This window comes from Odocoileus virginianus, chromosome 9 (genome assembly GCF_023699985.2).
Source record: "Odocoileus virginianus isolate 20LAN1187 ecotype Illinois chromosome 9, Ovbor_1.2, whole genome shotgun sequence".
Classification (NCBI taxonomy): domain Eukaryota; kingdom Metazoa; phylum Chordata; class Mammalia; order Artiodactyla; family Cervidae; genus Odocoileus; species Odocoileus virginianus.
The window spans coordinates 55,998,608-56,019,906 of NC_069682.1; the positions used below are offsets into that span (position 1 = coordinate 55,998,608).

The 21,299-nt window shown below is 48.5% G+C and overlaps 1 protein-coding gene across 2 annotated transcripts; it reads left to right on the plus strand.

Moving 5' to 3' along the window:
• The first annotated feature begins 1,014 nt into the window (after window positions 1-1,014).
• SLC52A3 (solute carrier family 52 member 3) lies at window positions 1,015-17,182 on the plus strand. 2 transcript variants are annotated; one of them, XM_020900875.2, is made up of 6 exons: window positions 1,015-1,061; window positions 1,614-1,702; window positions 10,892-11,504; window positions 13,115-13,614; window positions 15,336-15,459; window positions 16,291-17,182. In XM_020900875.2, the coding sequence occupies exons 3-6, from the start codon at window positions 10,938-10,940 to the stop codon at window positions 16,501-16,503; spliced, it is 1,404 nt and encodes a 467-aa protein (XP_020756534.2). In that variant the 5' UTR covers window positions 1,015-1,061; window positions 1,614-1,702; window positions 10,892-10,937; the 3' UTR covers window positions 16,504-17,182. The 2 variants fall into 2 exon arrangements, with proteins under 2 accessions (XP_020756534.2, XP_020756533.2); XM_020900874.2 differs by lacking the exon at window positions 1,015-1,061 and adding an exon at window positions 1,070-1,157.
• Window positions 17,183-21,299: the final 4,117 nt, after the last annotated feature.

Sequence of the window (21,299 nt, forward strand, 5' to 3'; positions counted from 1 at the left end):
GCAAAAACACCAAAACCAAATGCATAACAACAGTAACTAAGGGAATATTAATCGTCATGGGGCCATAACAACAGTAACTAGGGGAATAACAATCGTCACAGGGCCAGAAGAAAATCCATGTATTGGAAATAGGGCCTGACTAAGTAGTATTACAGAAAAGTAGAAAGTTACTGAAAGGAATCCACGTGTGTGTTCCGTTTCATGATTTCAGTCCTGAGAACTGCCTAACGCTCTGCTCGTTCCTGTTTTTCAGGAGCTGATAAGGAAATAAGGCACTTGAGAAACAGAAAACAACACAGAGGATTCCTTAAAATTAAGCATTCTCTGACAGAGGACACTATTATTATCCCCATTTTCCAGGTGTCATCCTTAAGCACTGGTATTCCAACCAAGAATTTCTGCTTCAGGGAGTGCTATTCCTGCTTGTAGGGAATTTGTTGTTCAGTCGCTCAGTCGTGTCTGACTCTTTGCGACCCCATGGACTGCAGCACACCAGGCTTCCCTGTCCTTCACCATCTCCTGGAGTTTGCCCAAGTCCATGTCCATTGAATCGATGATGCCATTCAACCATTTCATCCTCTGTGGCCCCCTTCTCCTCCTGCTTCAATCTTTCCCAGCATCAGGGTCTTTTCTAGTCATTCGGCTCTTCACATTGGGTGGCCAAAATATTGGAGGTTCAGCTTCAGCATCAGTCCTTTCAAAGAATAATCAGGGTTGATTTCCTTTAGGGTTGGCTGGTTTGATCTCCTTGCTGTCCAAGGGACTCTCAAGAGTCTTCTGCACCACAATTGACCCTAAGGTGGGGCCAGAGCCAATGCCTAAGCAGGTCTTTTGTCTTCTGGGGTTCAAACACTGGCTAATGTGAGCCTTTTATCATTAAACTGACTCATCAGAGTCACCAGAATTGACTGCTGGGCAGGTTCCAGACACACAGTAGGCTCTTGGTGAGCCCCGCCCACCATCCCCCCGCCTTCCCCCTCCTTGGGGCGGGGACAGGTTAATACTAACCCTGCTGCCTCTGGCCCCTCCCATGCAGAGCCGCCTGAGAACGGGACCAGCAGGTAAGCTGGCAGAGTCGGGCAGGCAGCTCAGGTCTGCTAAGGACAGAGCAGCAAGTACCAGGGGCCAGTCACTGGCAAGGATCACCGGGCACCGAGGTGGGGGCACTAGTCTGGGGACAGCGGGTGCCCCACGGCCTTTCCCCTAACTTCAGCTGCTGGCTCAGAGGCCAAGGGATAGGAGGGAAGAAGGGCCTCCTCCCCTGCTGGAGCTGGTCTGGTTGGAGTTGGGGCAACCTGAGCCGGCTGGGTGGACTCCAGACCCCCCACCCCCAGGCCAAATGAGTGGGCCCCTGCAGACCTCCTCCCGGCTGCATCTCCATGCCCCTGGGACTTCTAGACAGCTGCTCCAGCCAGGTGGGGGCCGGAGTCTCCCCTGCCTGGCACCAGGGCCGGAGGCTGGGATGGGCACTGAGGGGAGGGGAACCCAGCCAAGGTCAGCCCCGTGGGAGGCCTGAAGCCCTTCCAGGCCTTGGGAGAGGGGTGAGGGAGGAAGGGAACTCATGGTCCACATTGGCTGGCTGCGCTCATTATCTTCTCACTTCCTCCCTGAAGCAAAGCCCTAAAATCCTGGGCATCTTTAGACCCTTTGGAGACACCAAGACCCAGAGAGCACGAGCAGCTGGCTTGACAACACACAGCCGGTAAGTACAAGGCTGGCTGACCTGGGGGTGGACAGGGCGCAGGCAAGCACTGCTTCCTCCCTGGGCCTGGTTCCCCCACGTCTGCGAGACAGGAGCGCTGAGATGGGATGAGGCTCGGGGGAGCTGGTGGAGAGGACAAGCGAAGGCCTCTGGATGCACGTGGACATGGGGCGCCAGGGCAGTGGCTGACCCGGGCCAGGCCTCCAGCGCACCCAGGCCTCTCCCCTGCCTCCACCTCCTGCTTGCTGCAACCCTTCCTTTTGCCCCGCCTCTGTCTTTCTTTCTGCCTGCTTCTGCTTCCAGCTTTTGATTCTTTCTTTCCCTCTGTGCCTGTCTCTGTCTTTTTTTCTCCACCTCTTCCTCACTCAACACCATCTCACTCCTGCCCGGACCATATCCTCACCCCTCTAGTCTTGTAAGGAGTCTGGAACCTGGGGTAATGTTGACTCAGACCCTTGTCTGGGAGCGGTGTGTGGCCAGCACCCATGCTGTCAGCTGGAACTGTCCGAGCCGCCCTGGCTGACTTAACCCCCACGGCTGCGGCAGGCTCAGTTGGGGGACCTGGCCTTTTGCAAACCAGGTGGCCATCTGGACACTGGGAGAGTGGACAGGGCCAGGCTCGCTTGGGAGAAAGCGGCACTCGACAGATAGACACAGATAAACTCCCATCCCTGAGCTGATGCCTAGTGATGCCATAAAGAAGAAAGCAGAGAGCAGGTCAGTGCAGGCTTAGAGGCTTAGGCTCTGATGGTCAAGGCTGGACAAGGCCCTTCCTGCCAGTGGGGGAGGAGATGGACCAGCCCAAACACTGAGGGTGGCCCCTCTCCCCTCTTCCCTTCACTCCCTTGGGCCCGGGACACAGCTTTTTATGCAAGAATCTGAAGGAAAGAGACACCTTTGTCTGAGGCTGTCCTTCTGGCTTCGCTGTCTGTTTGCCCACCTGCTGTAGGAGAATTTCAAGAGTCTCATTCAAAGCCTTAGGTTTCTGGTCTCCCACAGTCACCGAAGGGCCTGGGAAACAGATGTGTTTGGAGTCTCTCCCAGGTTCTCCAGGGCCTGGATCACATTTCTCTCCCTTTTCCAGCCCAGGTGCTTGGGGAGGCTGGAGGTGAGTGGAAAGTGATCCTGCTCTACTTGGCCCCTGAAGCCAGTTTCTAACCCCCTCCCCTCCAGGGTCCCCCTCAGGCTGCTTAAGAGGGTTGGGTCCACAGATATACCTGGGCTCAAACCTCAGCTTCCAGATGACCAGCTGTGTGACCTCAGCAAATGACTTTCCCTCTCTGAGCCTCAGTTTCCTCATCTATTATGTTAAATGGAGACAATTACCACGCTTATTCCTGGGTTGTTGAGAGGATTTGACAATAAATTGTGTAAAATGTTTAACTCGGGGCCTGGAGAGAGGAGCAGTAAGCAGTGGCAGCCGTTGTTTTAGTTGTTACTATTGTTACTGTTTTCATCTGTCCCCCTTGATAACTGCACCAGCTTTCTAAGGGGTTAACACGTTTCATCCCTGATTCCACCCTGGTTCCTCCTTACTCTCCTCACAACAGTCAGCAGGATTCTATTTAAAATGAAATTAGAGCTGGCCCAGCAATGGAGATTTTGACTCAGAGAAAATCTCTAAACTCTTGCCTACAAGGCCCCACGTGACCTTGCCAGTTCCTCCCCATGGGAACTGCGATAGCCACATCAGCCTCCTGGCTGTTCTTTCCACACCAAGACCTGCTTCTGGCTGGGACAGGACAAGTGAGGCCCCACCCCAGGGCCTTTGCACTTGCTGTCCCCTCCCCCACTACTCTTTCCCCTGACATGGCTCAGTCCCAGGCTTCCTTCAGGTTCCCTCTGACAGCTGCCCTCCCCGACCGCCTGCTCCCCCTGACAGCTCCTTCCCTCCACAGCCTTTATCAGCAGCTGACTAGCTCAATGTTCCTACTTTGCATAGTGACTGTTTCATCCCACACTTTCCTGAGAGCAGAGATTGTGTCCAGCACATAGCAAGTATCCAGTGAATACCGGATAAATGAATGAACAAGAAGTGCAAAGCCTCTGTAAAACAGATAACAGAGATGTGCACTTCTAAACAGTATCCCCAGCACTCTGAGCCACTCCTGAGATCTCTGAAGCCACCCGGCCTCTTCACTGGCAGGTACCTCTGTCCAGGACCTCCATCGTCCACTGCCATTGATGACTCCAGGAGACATGGCACGTAGTGTGGCTGGCTGGGAATAAGCCAGGGCAGGGGAACCCTAAAGGAAATGGGCTGTGCTGGGCCATAACACCACCGTGACTTGTTTCCAAATAAAGAGAGACTTGCAGAGCCAAATCACTTCCCTCAAAGTATACAGCTGCAGTTGTGCCTGCCTCAGGACCCAGAGAACTCATCTCTGTGGGCCATGGGGATCGGGGCTCTCAGTGCATGGGAACCACTGCACATGAATGAAATTCAGGCTCCTTACCTCCCCGGTCTGCCCTCTGCTCCCCATTGAGCCCACTGTTTCAGCCACACTACCCTAGGCTCATTCCTGCCCCAGGACCTTTGCACAAGCTGTTCCTTCTCTATATATGTTCTTTGGAGTACTTTTATGATTTTTTTTAATTTAAAAAATATGTAAACATTTGGTCCAGCTGAAATTGGTTTTCTTTTGATGGGGCAGGGACTGGGTAAGAGATAAGAAAGAGATTCAGCTTTATTTATTTTTCCCAAATGACTACCCTATCTTATGTTCTTACTGGTACTATGTAGGAAAACTACTTATTTGTAAATGTGTAACTGGCCAGCTTGCTGACCTCATAGTTTTATAGCTGTTCAGGTGATAAAAGGTAACCATCTTCTGCCAATTCCCCTCCTCCCTTTAATTATTTACTTATTCCTCCTTAATAGGCATACCACTTATGGCCTCCTCTAAATCCTTGCTTATTTTATACCTTCTGCTCTTAAGGCCTGAAACAGTGAGCCAAAACCCCACCATTTACTATTCTTCTGTCCGTCTCCCCTAGCATGTCTGAGGCTTCTGGAGAAAGTTATTCAGAATACAGATACTCACTACTGTTTTGACTCCATTATGAATCAGTCTTTATCAATATAAAATGACTCTGAGTCTGGTTTACACTTTTGATTTTTGCCATCAGATTCCATAGTGAGAGTTACCACTCCCTCCCTCCATGTCTCTCTCTCTTTCACTGCATTTTTTCTGGAAGACCTTCGCCCCACATTTACTCCTAACCTGTGCCTTTTGGTATCTCTTTAAGGTGTGTCTCAACAACTCATTTCGTTTGATTTTGGTTTTTGATCAGATCCTAATTGAGGCAGGACCTGAGTTTCTGAATCAGGGCATTAATAGTAAATGAGATCAGTGTATTCATTTTTTGCTTACCATCACTGATCAGGATACATTCTTGAACATATATCTCTGCCCAGTTAGCCAGTGTTTTGTTATTTATAAAAAATAAGAGTGGCTTAAACAATGTAGAAGCTTATCAATAATGGTGTGGGCGAATGCCTTCACTGTTGACCTGAAACTATCAAAACATTGTTAATCAGCTATACCCCAATACAAAATAAAAGTTTTTTTTTTAAAAAAAAAGCAAAATAGTCCAGCAGGGGGCAAAACAGGGTTGGTATGGCAGTTCTATGCCTGAGAAGGGATCTAGTCTCCATCTAACCCCAACGCCATCTCCCATTTGTGCAAAATGGCTGCTGGCATTCTGGCTATCACATCTAAACTCCAGACAGCAGGATGAAGGAAGAACAAAAGAGCACATTCCCTTTAAGAAGATTTTTTCAAAGTCTCTTGCAACCTCATTGGCCTGGTCTTAGTTCAAGAGCCATGTCCAGCTACAAAGGAGGCTGGAAAATGTGGTCCTTTAGCTCAGTGGCCATTTGTCCAAACAAAAATCTAGTCTTGATAATAATGAAAGAAGGAAGAGTGGCTGGTGGGAAGCAGCTAGTAGCCTTGGTCTTGGAATATCAACGCTCCATCTTTGCTTTCCTTCCAAAGTGTTTCACTCATCCTAGGCAGAACTCTACCTGAGCTGATGTGGGTCAGCTTTTTTTTAGTGAGACTCTGCCTGGTTTATAACAGGTTCTGGCCTCAGGTGGGAGTGAGCAGCCAGCACCTATTTCTGGGTCTTCTTGGACTGTATGGTGAGCTGCTGAGAAGGTATGATGAACTGCTGGCTTTTGAAAGAGGTCTTTTCCCTCCTCTGCTCCACTGATCCTCTGCGGCAAGACTGCTTCTGTTTTGCTGCCAGTGAGTCACCTGCCTTGGCCAACGTAGGGTGGGAACTTGCCTTTCCATCCAGCCCCAGCCACTGCTCCTTCTCCCTACCTGCAGCTCTGCCTCTGCTTTGGCTCATGATGCATCCGGATCCTGCCTCCCACCCACCTCTCCCTCACACTTTTCTCTGGGGATAGCCCCTGTGTCTTTTCTGCTTGCAGCTCTCACAGCACTGGGCACAAAGCAGGTGACTAAAAATCCCTGCTTGTTGATTGTTTAGGGGGAAGTGCTGACAAAATTCTGCCTTCAGAAATGATGCGTATTGTGGTATCAGGAAGTGTTCAGGATAACTGTGTTTTGCAATTGCCACATTTTTTGAAATAGTAATCATGATCATTAACATGTATTGAACACACACGATGTATCAGGCATCATATGAGCATTTTGCAAGTTTCATGGTCATAACAACTCTGATGTCGGTACTGGGAGCCTCCCATTTTGCACAAGAGAAATCAGACACCAGAAGTTGAGCCAATTAGTGCAAGGTTGAAGCCAGGATTTGAGCCCAGATGCCTGCCTCTAGACACTAGTGCAGCAAGAGCAGTAACGTGGCTGGAGGCAGTGACCTGAGTCCAGATCTGAGAGAGAGGCCCAAGGTTGGATCCCAGCCCACACCTTATCCCCTACTAGGACGGGATCCAGAGCAAGCCACATCTTGCTTTCAAAAATGAGGGCTAGGCTTAATCAGGGTTTGCAGTGTACCGGGCTTGGAGGGTCCCAGGTGGGTGCCCTAAGTTAAAAAGGGCCAAGGGTGATTGTTGCCATGTAGGCGTACTGACCCAGTGTTGCCTTCCAGAATATTCTAGAGAAGCCAGAAATCCTGAGTTTTGTATGCCAAACCCTTCCTAACTTGCAGATGTTAGTAACTAATTATTTACAACTCACCCCACATCAAAATAACACTTCTGCTGCTTACCTGCAGCCAGGGAGTTACCAGTTCACAAACTGGAGCTAGGTCATCTGTAAAGGCTCTTCCACCACTGTCAGAAGGCGAGATTCCAAAGCAGCCCCTGCCCTCCAGGGGCTTCAGTCTCCCTGGCAAATGTACCAGGACACACCCGCCCCAGGAGAACCCCGAACGGAGGGTCCTGGGGCCCGGGGCCAGCAGCCAGTGGGGTTTTCCTGAGGGGCAGAGTCCTGCAGAAAGCTGAGATGCGAATGGGCGTGAAGTTGGTGCCCCAGTCAGGCTAAGACAAAAGTTTGCCCTCTCTCTGTGGGTCCTCTGGGCACGCCCAGAGCCAGGGCTTGACCTGGGCTGTCAGTGGGGCCAGCTTTGCTGCTGAGGAAACAGAGCTTTAGTGACTCGCCTAAGGCCCCCAGACAGGAGGTGGTGAAAAGAGACTGAAAGCAGGTCTGGCTGCATTCCGCCTCCCAGAGAGGATTGGGTTTCAGGGGAACAGAGTCTGGGGATGGCGGGTCAGCTCTATGTATGGGAACCTGGAAAGGAACTTCCACCCACAGGGGCTGCTCTGGCATGCTCTAGAAGAGAGACAAGGAGTTAAAGGCTGACCGTGTGAGTTGAGCAGAACCAAGAGATCAGGGTCCTGGGGAGAGGTGGGTGGAGCCGTCTGCTGCAGAGGACCCACTCCAATCCCATCACCTGCCTCCGGAGAGGTCCTCCACCCCGCGGACCCCACCCCATTCCCCATCTGTAAAAAGGATGTGATTGGACCTGTCAACATTTCTCTCCAAAATGGTACCTGTGTCAGCAGTGATTTCAGGCAGTACCTCCAGGGGAACTTTCTTTTATCCTTTAGTAATTTTAATATTCATATGCTAATTTTTAGCAAATTAGAAAAAATAATAACTATAACGGCAAACCCTTAGTAAGCGCTTTCTATGCGCCAGGTACCGTTAAGACAACATATATTCCTTAACGCTGGATCTCATTACAAGCCATGAGGTCAATTTACAGAGGGGGGACATGAGGTAGAGGGAGGCAAACTTGGTCACCCCAAATCACTCAGTTAGCTAAGAGGCAGACCTGGATTCAAGTCCAGGCAACTGCCTCCAGTCATTCACTCAAATCTGTGAACAAAGAATGTTGCCTGACATCCCAGCTCTACAAGGATTAAGTTGGAACCCACAGCAGTTGACTCTCAATGCTTCCTGAGGGGAATTCAGGATGGAAAAGCACTCAGCATGAAGCATTCTGTTCCGGATATACAGCCCCCAGACAGTTAAGATGCGAACCAAAGGAAGAATTCCAGTGACCCAGACATCCTGTATCTCCCCTTACATTGAAAAGCACTAAAATCATTAACTTGAGCTAGCTGAGTTTGTGCCTGTGTGTGTGGGTGTGTGACTGGCATTGATCATTTACCTAGACTTATATATGACCACATGTAACTCCCAACAACAAATTCATATGTATCCTGGCTCCTCCCTTACCTCTTTGGAGCAGTTCCTCAGACCTGAGAGGCTGTCTCCCAGGGTACAATCCTCACATTGCTGTTGCTCAGTCGCTGAGTCGTTCCGAATCTGTGACCCCATGGACTGCAGCACGCCAGGCTTCCCAGTCCTTCACCATCTCCCAGAGTTTGTTCAAACTCATGTCCACTGAGTCATTGATGCCATGCAGGCATCTCATCCTCTGTCACCTCTTTTCCTCCTGCCTTCAATCTTTCCTAGCATCAGGGTCTTTTCCAATGAGTTGGCTTTTTGCATCAGGTGGCCAAAGTACTGGAGCTTCAGCTTAGCATCAGTCCTTCCAGTGAATATTCAGGACTGGTTTCCTTTAAGATTGACTGGTTTAATCTCCTTGCTGTCCAAGGGACTCTCAAGAGTCTTCTCCAACACCACAATTGGACCTTTGCCAGCAAAGTGGTATCTCCGCTTTTTAATATGCTGTCTACGTTGGTCATAGCTTTCCTTCATAGGGTCCCTGAATAAAGCTGAAACTCACTGCTCTTATGTTGTGAGATGCTGATTTTTTTTTTTCAGTTGACAAACCCTCTCCAATGTTTTTTCGTAGACTGAGGGTAACAGCACAGGTGGTGTGACACAGGTAATTGGGAAGGTGGTAAAAAAGGATAGGATACCCACTCCAGTATTCTTGGGCTTTCCTAGCGGCTCAGTTGGTGAAGAATCTGCCTGCAATGCGGGAGACCTGGGTTTGATTCCTGGTTTGGGAAGATCCGCTAGAGAAGGGAACAGCTACCCACTCCAGTATCCTGGCCTGGAGAATCCAATGAACTGTATAGTCCATGGGGTTGCAAAGAGTCAGACATAACTGTTTTGCACTTCACTTCATTTAAACAGATCACAGCATGGCTCTAGAGGGCTACAGTCAGGTGGTCTCCAAGGGCCTGTCCAGAGATGGAGCTCTATAATTTGAGAAGAAAAACTCCAGACTGGAATCTTATATCAGATAACCATATTTTTGTAACAGATAATGTGCTGTGTTTCCATGGTTCACAAATCAAAATTACATAAAAAGATCTACACTGAGATGCTGCAAACATCCCGGCAGTTTCTATGTGTCCTTCAAAGTCTGCTTTGCGCAAATACAAGCAAAGAGAATATATTCTTCCTCCTCTTCCCTTAAGTCCGAAAGACCACACACTGTCCACCTACCTTGGTGGTGTTCACTTATCAACTCAGCCTTGAGGCCTGTTGCTATCCATCAGCCAGTGAGCCCTCCCACCTCCCTCTCTTTGTAACAGGTGTGTGCTATTCCAACAGGCCATCATCTCTTCCACTAGCCCCTCTTCTGTGGATAGCACAAAGGTTGTCTCTTATGTTTTGCTGTTAGAAATAGTTTGTTTGCTGCAAGAAATAGTAACTTTGTGTATATCTCATGGCTTTGGAAGAATCTCACCGTGAGAAATGGAGTCATCGTTGATTGATGTTTCCCATGGTAAATGAAGGGGACAGTCTAAGACTTGCTTGTATTTTTTCCTCTGACCTGTTCATATCCTATGTCAACTTCTCTATTGGGCCTTTTTGTTCTTAATCTGTAAAAACTCTTGACATATTAGGAAGAGGAACTTTTTGTCTGTGCTTTACATTGCAATATTTTCCCCCCAGGATATCATCTGTCTTTTGATCTTCTTGTTGGTATTTTTTTGTCATTTTTTGCAGAGGCTGTTTTACTTGCTTGCTTTTGTGTGTTCTAATATTTATGCGGTAGAATGTTATTGTTGTAGCCACATGTTCCGGGAAACAAACTCACTCAGAAGGACAACGCAGATAGTGGAGTGCAGTTTATTACACCGGTGGGCCCAAGGCAGAGTCTCCTCTTAGCCAAGGACCCTGACCAATTTTTCTGAAAACCTTATATACCCTAAGTGTACATGCCCAAACCCACCTCCCCAAATTTCCTTAAACTAGTCTGAACAAAGGAAAAGAAAGACACAATCAAAGTTAACCCATGGTTCATATGCCTTAGGCCTAGGTAGTTAACAGTGGACAACTATCAATAGAACTGTGGTCATACCCCAATAAGCATAATAGAATGTATGATTCTATTTGGTTACACAGACAATTAGGGTATTCTTTTAGGTGACGGAGAGTCTAGATACGAGCCCTGGGGCTCTTCCATCTGGGGGGTGGTCTGGTTTTCCAGTTGGTCTGTCATTTCCATAGATACTGGGCACATAGCTCAAAGTCCACAGTCTGGCCCAAGATGGAGTCCTGCTTTCAAGATGGAGCCTGTTCTGTCTGTTTCCTCCTTCAGTATCAAATTTTTCTTTTGTGGACTCTGGATTTAGGAGTCATGATTAGGAAAGCTTTCCCTGCTGAAAGGTTAGTTATAAAGGGATTTGTCCATGTTTTCTGCTAGTAAAAATCCAACGTGTTCATGGAGAGGGGAATAATAAGAGAAAACCCAGGGCCCAGAAGCACAGTCTTTTGCTATATGATGCACCTGACATTGCTCACCTGATATTCTTCTCTATCAAACACATTGCAGGCTGATCTGAGGAGGGAGCTGCCTCCGGCCCAGGGCAGACGTCACCATGGCCTTCCTGATACACCTGCTGGTCTGCACGTTCGGGATGGGCTCCTGGGTGGCCATCAACGGGCTTTGGGTGGAGCTGCCCCTGCTGGTGACGGAGCTACCGGAAGGCTGGTATCTGCCCTCCTACCTCACAGTGATCATCCAGCTGGCCAACATCGGCCCCCTGCTGGTCACCCTGCTCCATCACTTCCGCCCTGGCTGCCTCTCCGAGGTGGCCGTTGTCTTCACCGTGCTGGGGGTGGGCACCATCGCCTGCACCCTCTTCGCCTTCCTCTGGAACGTCACTTCCTGGGTGCTGGGCAGCCGCCACAGCATTGCCTTCCTAGTCCTCACCTTCTTCCTGGCCCTGGTGGACTGCACCTCCTCTGTCACCTTCCTCCCCTTCATGAGCAGGCTGCCCACCTACTACCTCACCACCTTCTTTGTGGGCGAGGGACTCAGTGGCCTCCTGCCTGCACTTGTGGCTCTTGCCCAGGGCTCGGGTCTCACCACCTGCGTCAACGTCACGGAGATATCGGCCACCACCCTGAGCTCTGAGGCCACCAGGAACGTGGACAGCCCACAGGTACCTGGCATCACCCAGGGTCTTTGCAGCTCTGTCCTAGGTCACAAGCAAGGTCTTAACCCAGGGCTGGTGTTTCCGAGATGTTGCGTAGGCCCATGTCCTTGACCCGACACCATTTTCGATCACCTGGGGGCGCTGCTGAGACACACACACGTCTAGGGTGGGGCTCCTCTGAAGTCCTTGTGGTCGGGTGTATTTTGAAATCTGGAGTTTCAGATTGTAGAACACACTTACCCCACATCTAAGACAGGGCCTGTGACATGGCAATCCCCACAGCCCACAGCCCAGGGCATTCATGCCCCATAGGCAGATGAGGGCTATAAACAGCTTCATATCCAGTTCAAATGTTGCTGTCAACTGACTCACGAAAACATTCTTTCAGAGCCTTTCGGATTTTAGAGTTGCAGATAAGGGATTGTGAACTTGTATTTATTGAAAATTCCCTAGGTGCCACTAATGTACAACCAAGGCTGAGAACCACAGACTTTAGACGTTGATAAACGTTTAGACATTACTCCATGTGTTTACAGCATCAAACTTTCTCACTGGATATGGGACAATATATACATCTGATATTATCCAAACCACAGCAGTGCAGCAGTGGTTGCAAACCAGTGGCCTGGGCTGCCATAGCAGGCAAAAAAAAAATCTTTTTTTGAGAGTTTGAATTAGTTAATAACATTCAAATGTTTTGAAATTTCGCATAAATCTAGATGCATGATATCTCTTGAAAACAGTTGCCACAGGGCACCTCTGGATGGAGCTGTTCTGTCTTAAGCCAGCCCCATCTCTGAATATGCATATTTTCAGTTGCCAGCCCTGGAGGGCATTGAGTGGGCAGAGCAGTAGCTTCTGTCCTGACACCTCCGTGCTCTGTAAAATGGGGACTGCACGACGCTGTCAGAAGACACACACAAGCTGATACTGACCCAGTGCTGCTGCCCAGTGAGTGAGTCCGTGTGAGCATGTATTATCCTCACCATAGGAGCTGTGTGTATATTATCCATCACTTACATAATAATGATAATGCCTAGTATTTATTGTATACACACAGACCTCGGAGAGAATTGCAGATTTGGCTCCAGACCACCACGATAAAGCAAATATCTCAGTAAAAAAGTCACACAAATTTTCTGTGTGCCTATAAAAGTTATGTTTATGCTATATGTCGTCTACTAAGTATATAATAGCACTGTGTCTAAAAAAACAATGTACATACCATAATTTTAAAATATTTTATTACTAAAAAGTGTTAACCATCTAGGAATTTCCTGGTGATCCAGAGCTTAGAACTCAGCTTCCACTTTAGGGGGTCTGGGTTCAATGGGCCCTGGTTAGGCAATGAAGATCCCACAAGCTGTGTGGGGGAGCCAAAAAAAAAAAATCAACTATCATCTGAGCCTTCAGTGAGTCATAGACTTTTTGCTAGTGGAGGGTTTGAAATAATTCAAGAATTACCAAAACGTGACCCAGAGGCAGGAAGTGAGCAAATGCTGTTGGAAAAAGTACCAATAGTCTCGCTCGACACAGGGTTGCCACAAATCTTCAGTCTGTTTAAAAAAAAAAAACTCACCCAGGGATCTGACTGGCCCTTGTTTTGTCTTTCCCAGGGAGCTGGCAGCACTTTGGTGTCTGAGCTTACTGGGACAGCACCCTCGGCGATCCGCCTGGAAAGCCGTTACCTGCCCGCCAACTTCCCGCCCTTGGTCTTCTTCCTCGTGCTCTCCTGCATGATGGCCTGCTGCTTTGCCGCCTTCTTTTTCCTCCAGCGTCAACCCAAGCGCTGGGAAGCCTCCATAGAAGACCTCCTCACCTCTCAGGTCACCCTCTACTCCATCCGGCCGCAGGAAGGGAAGGACCTGGGTCCCCCAGAGGACAGCGGCAAGGCCCAGGACGCTCTGGAGGAGAAGACGGCCCCCCAGCGCCCGGCCCACCTGACTTTCATCTACGTCCTGGTGGCCTTTGTGAACGCACTCACCAATGGCGTGCTGCCCTCGGTGCAGACCTACTCCTGCCTGTCCTACGGGCCTGTGGCCTACCACCTGTCGGCCACCCTCAGCTCCATGGCCAACCCTCTCGCCTGCTTCCTCTCCGTTTTTCTGCCTAACAGGTCTGCCCTCACCTGGCCCTGGAGAGCTCGGGTTGGGGGAGCGCTTCATGTCAGAACCCAGAATGCACCGCACCTACCTATCAGGCTGGAGGTGGGATAGTTAAGAATGTGGTGTCTGGGGCTCACCTGCCTGGGTTCAAATCCTGGCTCTGCCACTTGCTAGCTCTGTGATACTGGACTCCTCTCTGTGCCTCAGGAATCTAATCTGGAAAATGGGGAGAATAATAGCTCTTCTGGGTTTCTGGGGGCTAATTTTGTAAAGCTTTTTTTTTTTTTTTTTAATTTTGTAAAGCTTTTAGAGCACTGAGGGCCTGGCGCATGTCAGGTCTACATTCACCACCACTGGCCCATGAGGAGGAATAAGCAGACAGGAAGCGAGGCTCCTATTTACAAATAGAAACCCTGAGGCTCAGAGAAGGCCTTGCTCTGATCCAGTTCCCAGGATTTGAGTCCTGCCCTCCTGCCTGCGGCCCTCTTACCACTGCAATTCTAGAAGAATGGCTGGGCAAATTGATAAAATGCAAATTGAGTCAGCCTAGATGGAGACCTGGGGTTTCAAATTTTAATAAGCAACCTAAGTAGTTCTGATGAAGGGGCTTCTGACCCCCACAGGAGAAACACCCACCTTGGAGTCATGAAACTTTAGGTCCCCCCTGCCTCCCTACCTGCTCCTCTGGCCTGCCTGTCTTCACTGCCTCTGAGCCCTGCCCATCCCCACCTCCCCTAGTTCTGCCCACCCTACCCTCACCCCCTGCCAGGGAAGGAGGGATCATGAGGATGGGAGAGCTGGACAGATGTCAGTTTGCCAGAAAGCTGAGTTTTCTCCCTTGGGTTTGAACACTGTGGAGCAAAGCTGGAGATTTCTGAGGGAACAGACCAGAGGCTGCAGATCTATGGACTCTGAGATGCCCAGAATGTTAGAAATACAGAACCTGAGAGTCCCAGAATCCAAGAATCCTGAGACAGAAAGTGTCCTTAGAGGTAGGCAGCCCTCCACTCTAACCTGTCAGTGTGGATGGGGAGATCCCAGGGAAAAGGCCTCAAATGAAGGATGGTGTCCTCAGTGGTCAGACAGAGGGCCTACTTGGAAGGCCACCAGAGCCTCTGAGCCGGCTACCAGGGCCCTCAGATCATGTGAATCTCACCCTGTGGACCCGGAAGCTGAGGCTGGAGGGAGGGAGGGTCACCCGAGGTTGCACAGCACACCCTACAGTCACGGTGCCATGATCCAAGCCTCCCACTCATCTGCCCAGCATCCTGGAGTGGGTGGGAGGTGTTGCAGGAGGAAATAGCAACAGATGGTACCAGGTGGGCCCACAACCAGGGCCAGGCCATACACACTCTGCTCCCGTGCGTTCTCCCAGCCCCACAAGACTCATTTCACGGGTGAAGAAACTGAGGCTTAGGGCCCAGTCTTGCAGGAGGAACTGGTATTTGAACCAGGCTTGTGTAGCCCTAGAATCTGTTCTGTTTCTCCCGCTGGGATGCTGGGCTCTGCTGTTAATACTCAGGATGACTTGTGCCAGTCTTGACCTCAGGAACCTCACTGATGCACTTGAACTGGGTAGCCTGGAAGTTTCCACATGGGTCTAACCTCTAAACCTGGAGAAGCTGACCACTCCATGTGGCCCCCTGGAGCTCAGAGGCCAGGTGGGGGAGTAGGGGCAGAGGTTCAGGCTTTTCACCTCCTCCAATCATGCCCCACCCCAACTCTGTCCTAGGTCTCTGCCATTCCTGGGAGTCCTCGCAGTGCTCGGGACCAGCTTCGGAGCCTACAACATGGCCATGGCTGTGATGAGCCCCTGCCCCCTCATGCAGGGCCACTGGGGCGGAGAAGTCCTCATCGTGAGTGTCGACTGTGGCACTATCCCCCTCCCACCCCTACCTAGCCAAGGCCTAGGAGATCCAGAGTATAGCTCCTTCTATTGACCAAGTGCTTTGTGGTTACTCGCTCAGGAAGCCCAAGGTGGAGGTGGGGCGGAGGAGGGATGCTTTCATTGGGGAACAAAGGCTTGAGAAGTTTAGTTGGCTGGTCCGAGATTACAGTTCAGCCTCTCCCGTGAACACCATACTCTCCACTATGTGTATGTCAGCAGTAGCCTTCTCACAGTTACCCCTGACTTGATCATGCTGAGCTGTACTTAGTCGCTCAGTTGTATCTGACTCTTTGTGATTCCATGGACTGTAGCCCACCAGGCTCCTCTGTCCGTGGGGATTCTCCAGGCAACTTTGGGTCGCCATACCCTCCTCCAAGGGATCTTCCCAACCCAGAGATCGAACTCAGGTCTCCCGCATGGCAGGCAGATTATTTTACCTTCTGACCCATCAGGGTCAGAGAATACCACAGTGGGTAGCCTATCCCTTCTCGAAGGGACCTTCCCTACCCAGGAATCGAACTGGGTTCTCTGCAAGAGATTGCAGAAAATTGCAGGCGGATTCTTTACCAGCTGAGCTACCAGGGAAGTCCCGACTTGATCATGGGGGACAGAAAGCCATTGGGTTCTCCTTTATCCTTGGGGAGGTCAACTCATGGGGCCCCATTAGCTCTCCTTGCACTTAGAGGCTTTTCCATGGGATTCTCTTAGCTATGTTAGGTCACCCTAGAAGCACCCTTTGCCCCTGGGGCTCACCCCAAAGTCACCTTCACTCAGCATCTCTCCCAACCTGTCTCTGCAGGTGGTTTCTTGGGTGCTGTTCATTGGCTGTCTGAGCTACGTCAAGGTGATGCTGGGTGTGATCCTACGCGACCACAGCCGCAGCGCCCTCTTGTGGTGCGGGGCGGCGGTGCAGCTGGGCTCGCTCCTGGGAGCCGTTGTCATGTTCCCGCTGGTCAACGTGTTGAGGCTCTTCTCATCCGCTGACTTCTGCAGCCTGCAGTGCTCCGCCTAAACCAGCTGAAGGGACGTGATCCATCATAAGGCCCCGCCCTCATTACTAACTCCTGAAAACTGGGACACCTCGAGGCAAGGTGTGAGCCCAAGGTCACAGAGCCAGGGGTAGAGAGCAGGGAGGCAGAACCTGAGTCCTCTCTGGAAAGGTGGGGAGTGGTGTCCTCCCAGGGGACGTGGAAATGCAAAGCACAGCCCACCCCAACTCTGTCACTGTGCCTGCAGTCCTAGCTTCTCAGACCTCGTTTCAGCTCTTGAGAGATGACTGTGAGAAATGAACTATTTTCTGCCGTATCATTAAACAAAGGATATCGCAGCCACCAGCTATTGCAGGGGTCCGACATGAGTCAGTGAGCCCCGAGGAAACTCAGGATATGAAAACACAGGATACTGACCCCAGATAGCTGAGGTGAATATCAGAGGGATGATTTCAGTGAGCCCAGACTCTTGCTAAATACATAGAAAAGCGCTGAATTGCTTAACTTGCAATTTCTGGTTTTCTTTCATTAACAGTAATCTATTGATGCTTCCACTACCTGCCCTTTGTGACAAAACTCCTATATCCTAGCTCCTCCCCTGACCTTCTCGGAGCAGTTCTCTCAGGGTTACTTGAGATGCTGCCTCCCAGGCATGAAGTCCTAAAAACTCCCGCTGAATAAAGCATAACTCTTTAACTTTTAGATTGTGAATATTTTTTATGTCAACAGTTCTGCAGCACCCAGCTGGATGGTGTTAGAAGGGGAAGAGCTGGGAGGGTGAGCCGCCTGTTATAAGCCACGTGACCTTGGGGAAGTCACTTGATTGCTATGTGCCTCTGTTTCCTCTTCCACAAAATGGGAATTATTAGCACCTATGTCACAGGTTTGGCACAGGGATAAAAGGGAGAAGCACCCAGTATGTCCTGATCTGATGACCAAGAGTAATAACAGGAGTGACAATCAACAAAGCCTAGAAGTGGATAGAGGGGTTGAGAGATGTCCCCTTCTCCATATCCTTTCCACCCCTGTTCTCACAGAGAAGCTTCTAGAAGACAGATGGCTAATGGTGGACTCTCTCTCACCTTGACTTCCCAGTATGGAGGAACATTGTACCCCATGTACCCCTTCTTGTTACCCCTGCTGATCCAGGAAGGCTCACTCCTTGGAGAGTAAATTACCTCCTAAGAGGCAGAAGGAGAGCATTGGGATGGAGGGGCCACAGCAAGACTCTGAATATAAGTTCCCCCACCCCATTCACTGGCTGACTCTGAACTGGAAGGCAGTCCTCTGAACTGGAGGGAGGAGGAGAGTGGGGAGGAGTGTGTTAGTGACCTGATAGTTTTTTGGTTTTATCTTTTTTAAAAAAAAAAAAAGATATTCCTTGTTTTTACACTAAGGGCATCCTTCTAGAGAAAGTCCAACATGAATGCCAAAAAAATGTTTCAATATAATCAGCTTTCAGTTGGTTCTAAAGTGAAGGCTGGGCTCAGAAATAAACAGAATCAAGGGCTTAGAGAAGGTCTGATCCTGGGACTTCTTTTCTTCACAGGTTTGTTTTGTTTGCTTGCCACCACTCCTCCTTTTTATTTTGAATAGATAATATAAAGTCACATATTTCAAAAATCATAAAATAAAAAATGATATTTAGCAAAAAAGAAATTCCATCTCTCTCCATTTCCTGCTCTGTCCAGCTCCTCTTAACATGTACACGAGCACTTTTATTTGTTCCTTGTTTATTCTTCCAGAGATTATGCAAATGTAAACAAATTCAAATATAGTCTTTTTACATAAAGAATAGTAAATCACTGTGTACTTTGCACTTTCACGCAACAGTGAAAATGTAGTCTTCTCATTCTTTATCATGACTGCATAGTATTCCACTGTGTTGAGCTGCCAGATTTGTTCAACCAGCCCTCTGTAGAGAGGCATTTGAAGGTGTTGGAGACAAAATTTTAAAAATCTCCCACCAAACCCAAAAACCTCCCACAAAAGCAGAAAACATAGAAAACAGTTTGATTATTGAATATATGTTCAATGTGATTGTGGTACACATCACAGACAGTCTGCTAAAGAGACCGCAGAGGTGGAAAGAAACTCCACCCTTTTATAAAGCCCAGCAGACACAACCTGTTAACATTACATCCAGGTTCTTAAATGACAACTTGTCCTCAAGAAAGAGAACTAGATAGTACGGTTGGTCACCCTGAACTCAGCTGGCATTTGGGGTGGCTGGCTGTTAGCTAATTGTCATTATACACAGGAAAGAAGTGGCATTGCAACTTGGAGCCAAACCTTGAAATTAAGCTCCTCGCCTGGAACAGCGTGTGGGTGAGGGGGGCCTGGCTTCCTGATACTTAACATTGCAAACAGAGGGTTCCTGCATCCTTGAGAAAAACATTCCTAGATAGAAAAACTGACAAGAGGCTTATTCAGCTTTTTTAAAAGACTCATATACATGGGAAAAGGAGCAAAGAAAAAATTTACAAGTTTTCTAAAGTAAATGCTCTAATAAAAAGGAGCAGGGATGTCTCTTTCCCTTTTTGGCGCCAGGAAGAAATGTTTTTATTTGTATTTGCCCTTCCAAGGGCGTTTGGATTATTTCTAGTCATTCCACCCACAAAAGATACTGGAGTGGATGATGAGCACCAAGACCATGTCTCTGTACTGACGTGGGAAGACGCTCCAAGATTAATTACACACACAGGAAGCAGATGCACAAGAGCGGGTAGCCTGCGGTGCTAGCCATACTAGTACATTCTGTCAAGGACGAGGTGGGAGGGCAGGGACTTGGTATCTGGAAAAGTCACCTCCATCTGACAGCCCTCCCTGTGGTTTCGCTTCCACCCACCTCCTTGGGAGTCCTGTGACCCTGACAGCCTTTAAGTTACCTTGCACAAGTCAGCTCTCCTTGGTCTCTTCCTCTGTACAATGGGGGCAATAAAAACCCACCCTTTCAGGGTTCTGGTGAGGATTAATTAGCTTCGCACCTGCAAGCAGTGAGCATTCCATCATTTTCATTAAAAAGCTTCCACTTGGTGAGAATATCTGCTATAGACCCCGAATGCCCCTTAACCTCAGGCCGGCTCTACAAGTCTGACCCAAGTCACATGATGTCTTTATGGGCCAACCAAGGCCATTTCCCAGAAGAATGAGATCAGGACTCCGGACTCTGCCTAGGGTTGGCAGCGGGTGGGTATCCCTGAGGACGCCCCCTGATAGAATTAAGGTTATAGATCTTAAATAGGGTGGTTACTTTGGATTACTTGAATGGACCCAATCTAATCACATAAGTCTAATCACATAAGTCTAATCTAATCACATAAACAGAGAATCAGAAGAGACTCAGTGAGGACTCGAAGGGTGGTTCAGTGGCTGGGACTCTGCGCTCCCAATTCAGGGGGCCCCAGTTCCATCCCTGGTCAGGGAACTAGATCTCACAGCCTGTAACTGAGTTCACATGTCATAACTAAAAAAAAAAGAAGAAGAAGAAGAAAAGAAAAAAAATCCCACATGTCACAACGAAGGTCCAAGATCCTACAAGCCACAACTAAGACCTGGCGCAACCAAATAAATAAATAAAAATAAACATTAAAAAAGAAGAGAGTGAAAGAACTAAGAAATACACAGCATCATACCCTTCAATAGCAAAAAACCCAAACAATTCTATTAAGAATGGACACAGGAACTGAAACTATGTTTTTCCGAAAAAGACACACAGATGACAAACAGGTACATGAAAATGTGCTCAACATCACTAATCACTGTATGTGTATGCTCAGTCATGTCCAGCTCTTTGAAACTCCATGGACTGTAGCTTGCCAGGCTCCTCTGTCCATGAGATTCTCCAGGCAAGAATACCAGAGTGGGTTGCCATTTCCTACTCCAGGAGATCTTTCCGACCCAGGGATCTAAACCCACATCTCTTGTGTCTCGTGCATTGCCAGGTGAATTCTTTACCAACTGTACCACATAGGAAGCCCAATCATCAGGGAAATGCAAATTAAAACCACAAGGCCATATATCATACGACTGCTATCAAAAAGACAGGAGTTAAGTGTGGGTGTGTGGGAATGTGAAGAAGAGGCAGCCCGCCTGCACTGCTGGTAGGTCTGTAAACTCATGCAGCCACAACAGAAAACAGTATGGAGGTTCTTCGAAAAAATAAAAACAGAACTACTAGATGATCCTGCAATCCCACTTCTAGGTATATAACTGAAGGAAATAAAATAAATCTCAAGGAGATATCTGTGCCTTCATGTTTATTGCAGCATTGTTGCAACAGCCAAGACATGGAAACAGCCTGAGTGTCCATCAACAGATGACTGGATAAAGAAATGCATTACTATACACAATGGAATAATAATCAGCTTTAAAAAAAATAAAGAAATCCTGCTATCTATGACAATATGGATGGACTTTGAGGGGCATTATATTATGTGAAATAAATCAAACAAAGACAGTACTGTATATTCTCACTTATAAGTGAAATCTTAAACTTGAACTATGTAGAAACAGAGAATGAGGTTGGTGAAAAGTAATTGCAGTTTTGCATTTTTGAACTTTGTCATTTGATATTGGAATACATTCTTCAATGTGGTTATATAATGCATTTTTTTTGCTAATGGTTTATTACTTGCTATTTATTTTATACTTATTTCAGGCTAAGGGAATGACATTAAACAAAAAGCAAATTCGAGGGATTTTCTTATTTGAGTTCAAAATGGGCCCCAGAGCAGCAGAGAAAACTCACAACTTGCACATTTGGCCCAGGAACTACTAATGAACATACAGCACAATGGTGGTTCAAGAAGTTTTGCAA

Coding starts and splice junctions, on each gene's coding strand:
- SLC52A3 (XM_020900875.2), top strand. CDS start 10,938: ATGGCCTTCCTGATACACCTGCTGGTCTGCACGTTCGGGATGGGCTCC. Junction 11,505..13,114: donor GGAACGTGGACAGCCCACAG/GTACCTGGCATC, acceptor TGTCTTTCCCAG/GGAGCTGGCAGCACTTTGGT. Junction 15,460..16,290: donor GGGGCGGAGAAGTCCTCATC/GTGAGTGTCGAC, acceptor CTGTCTCTGCAG/GTGGTTTCTTGGGTGCTGTT.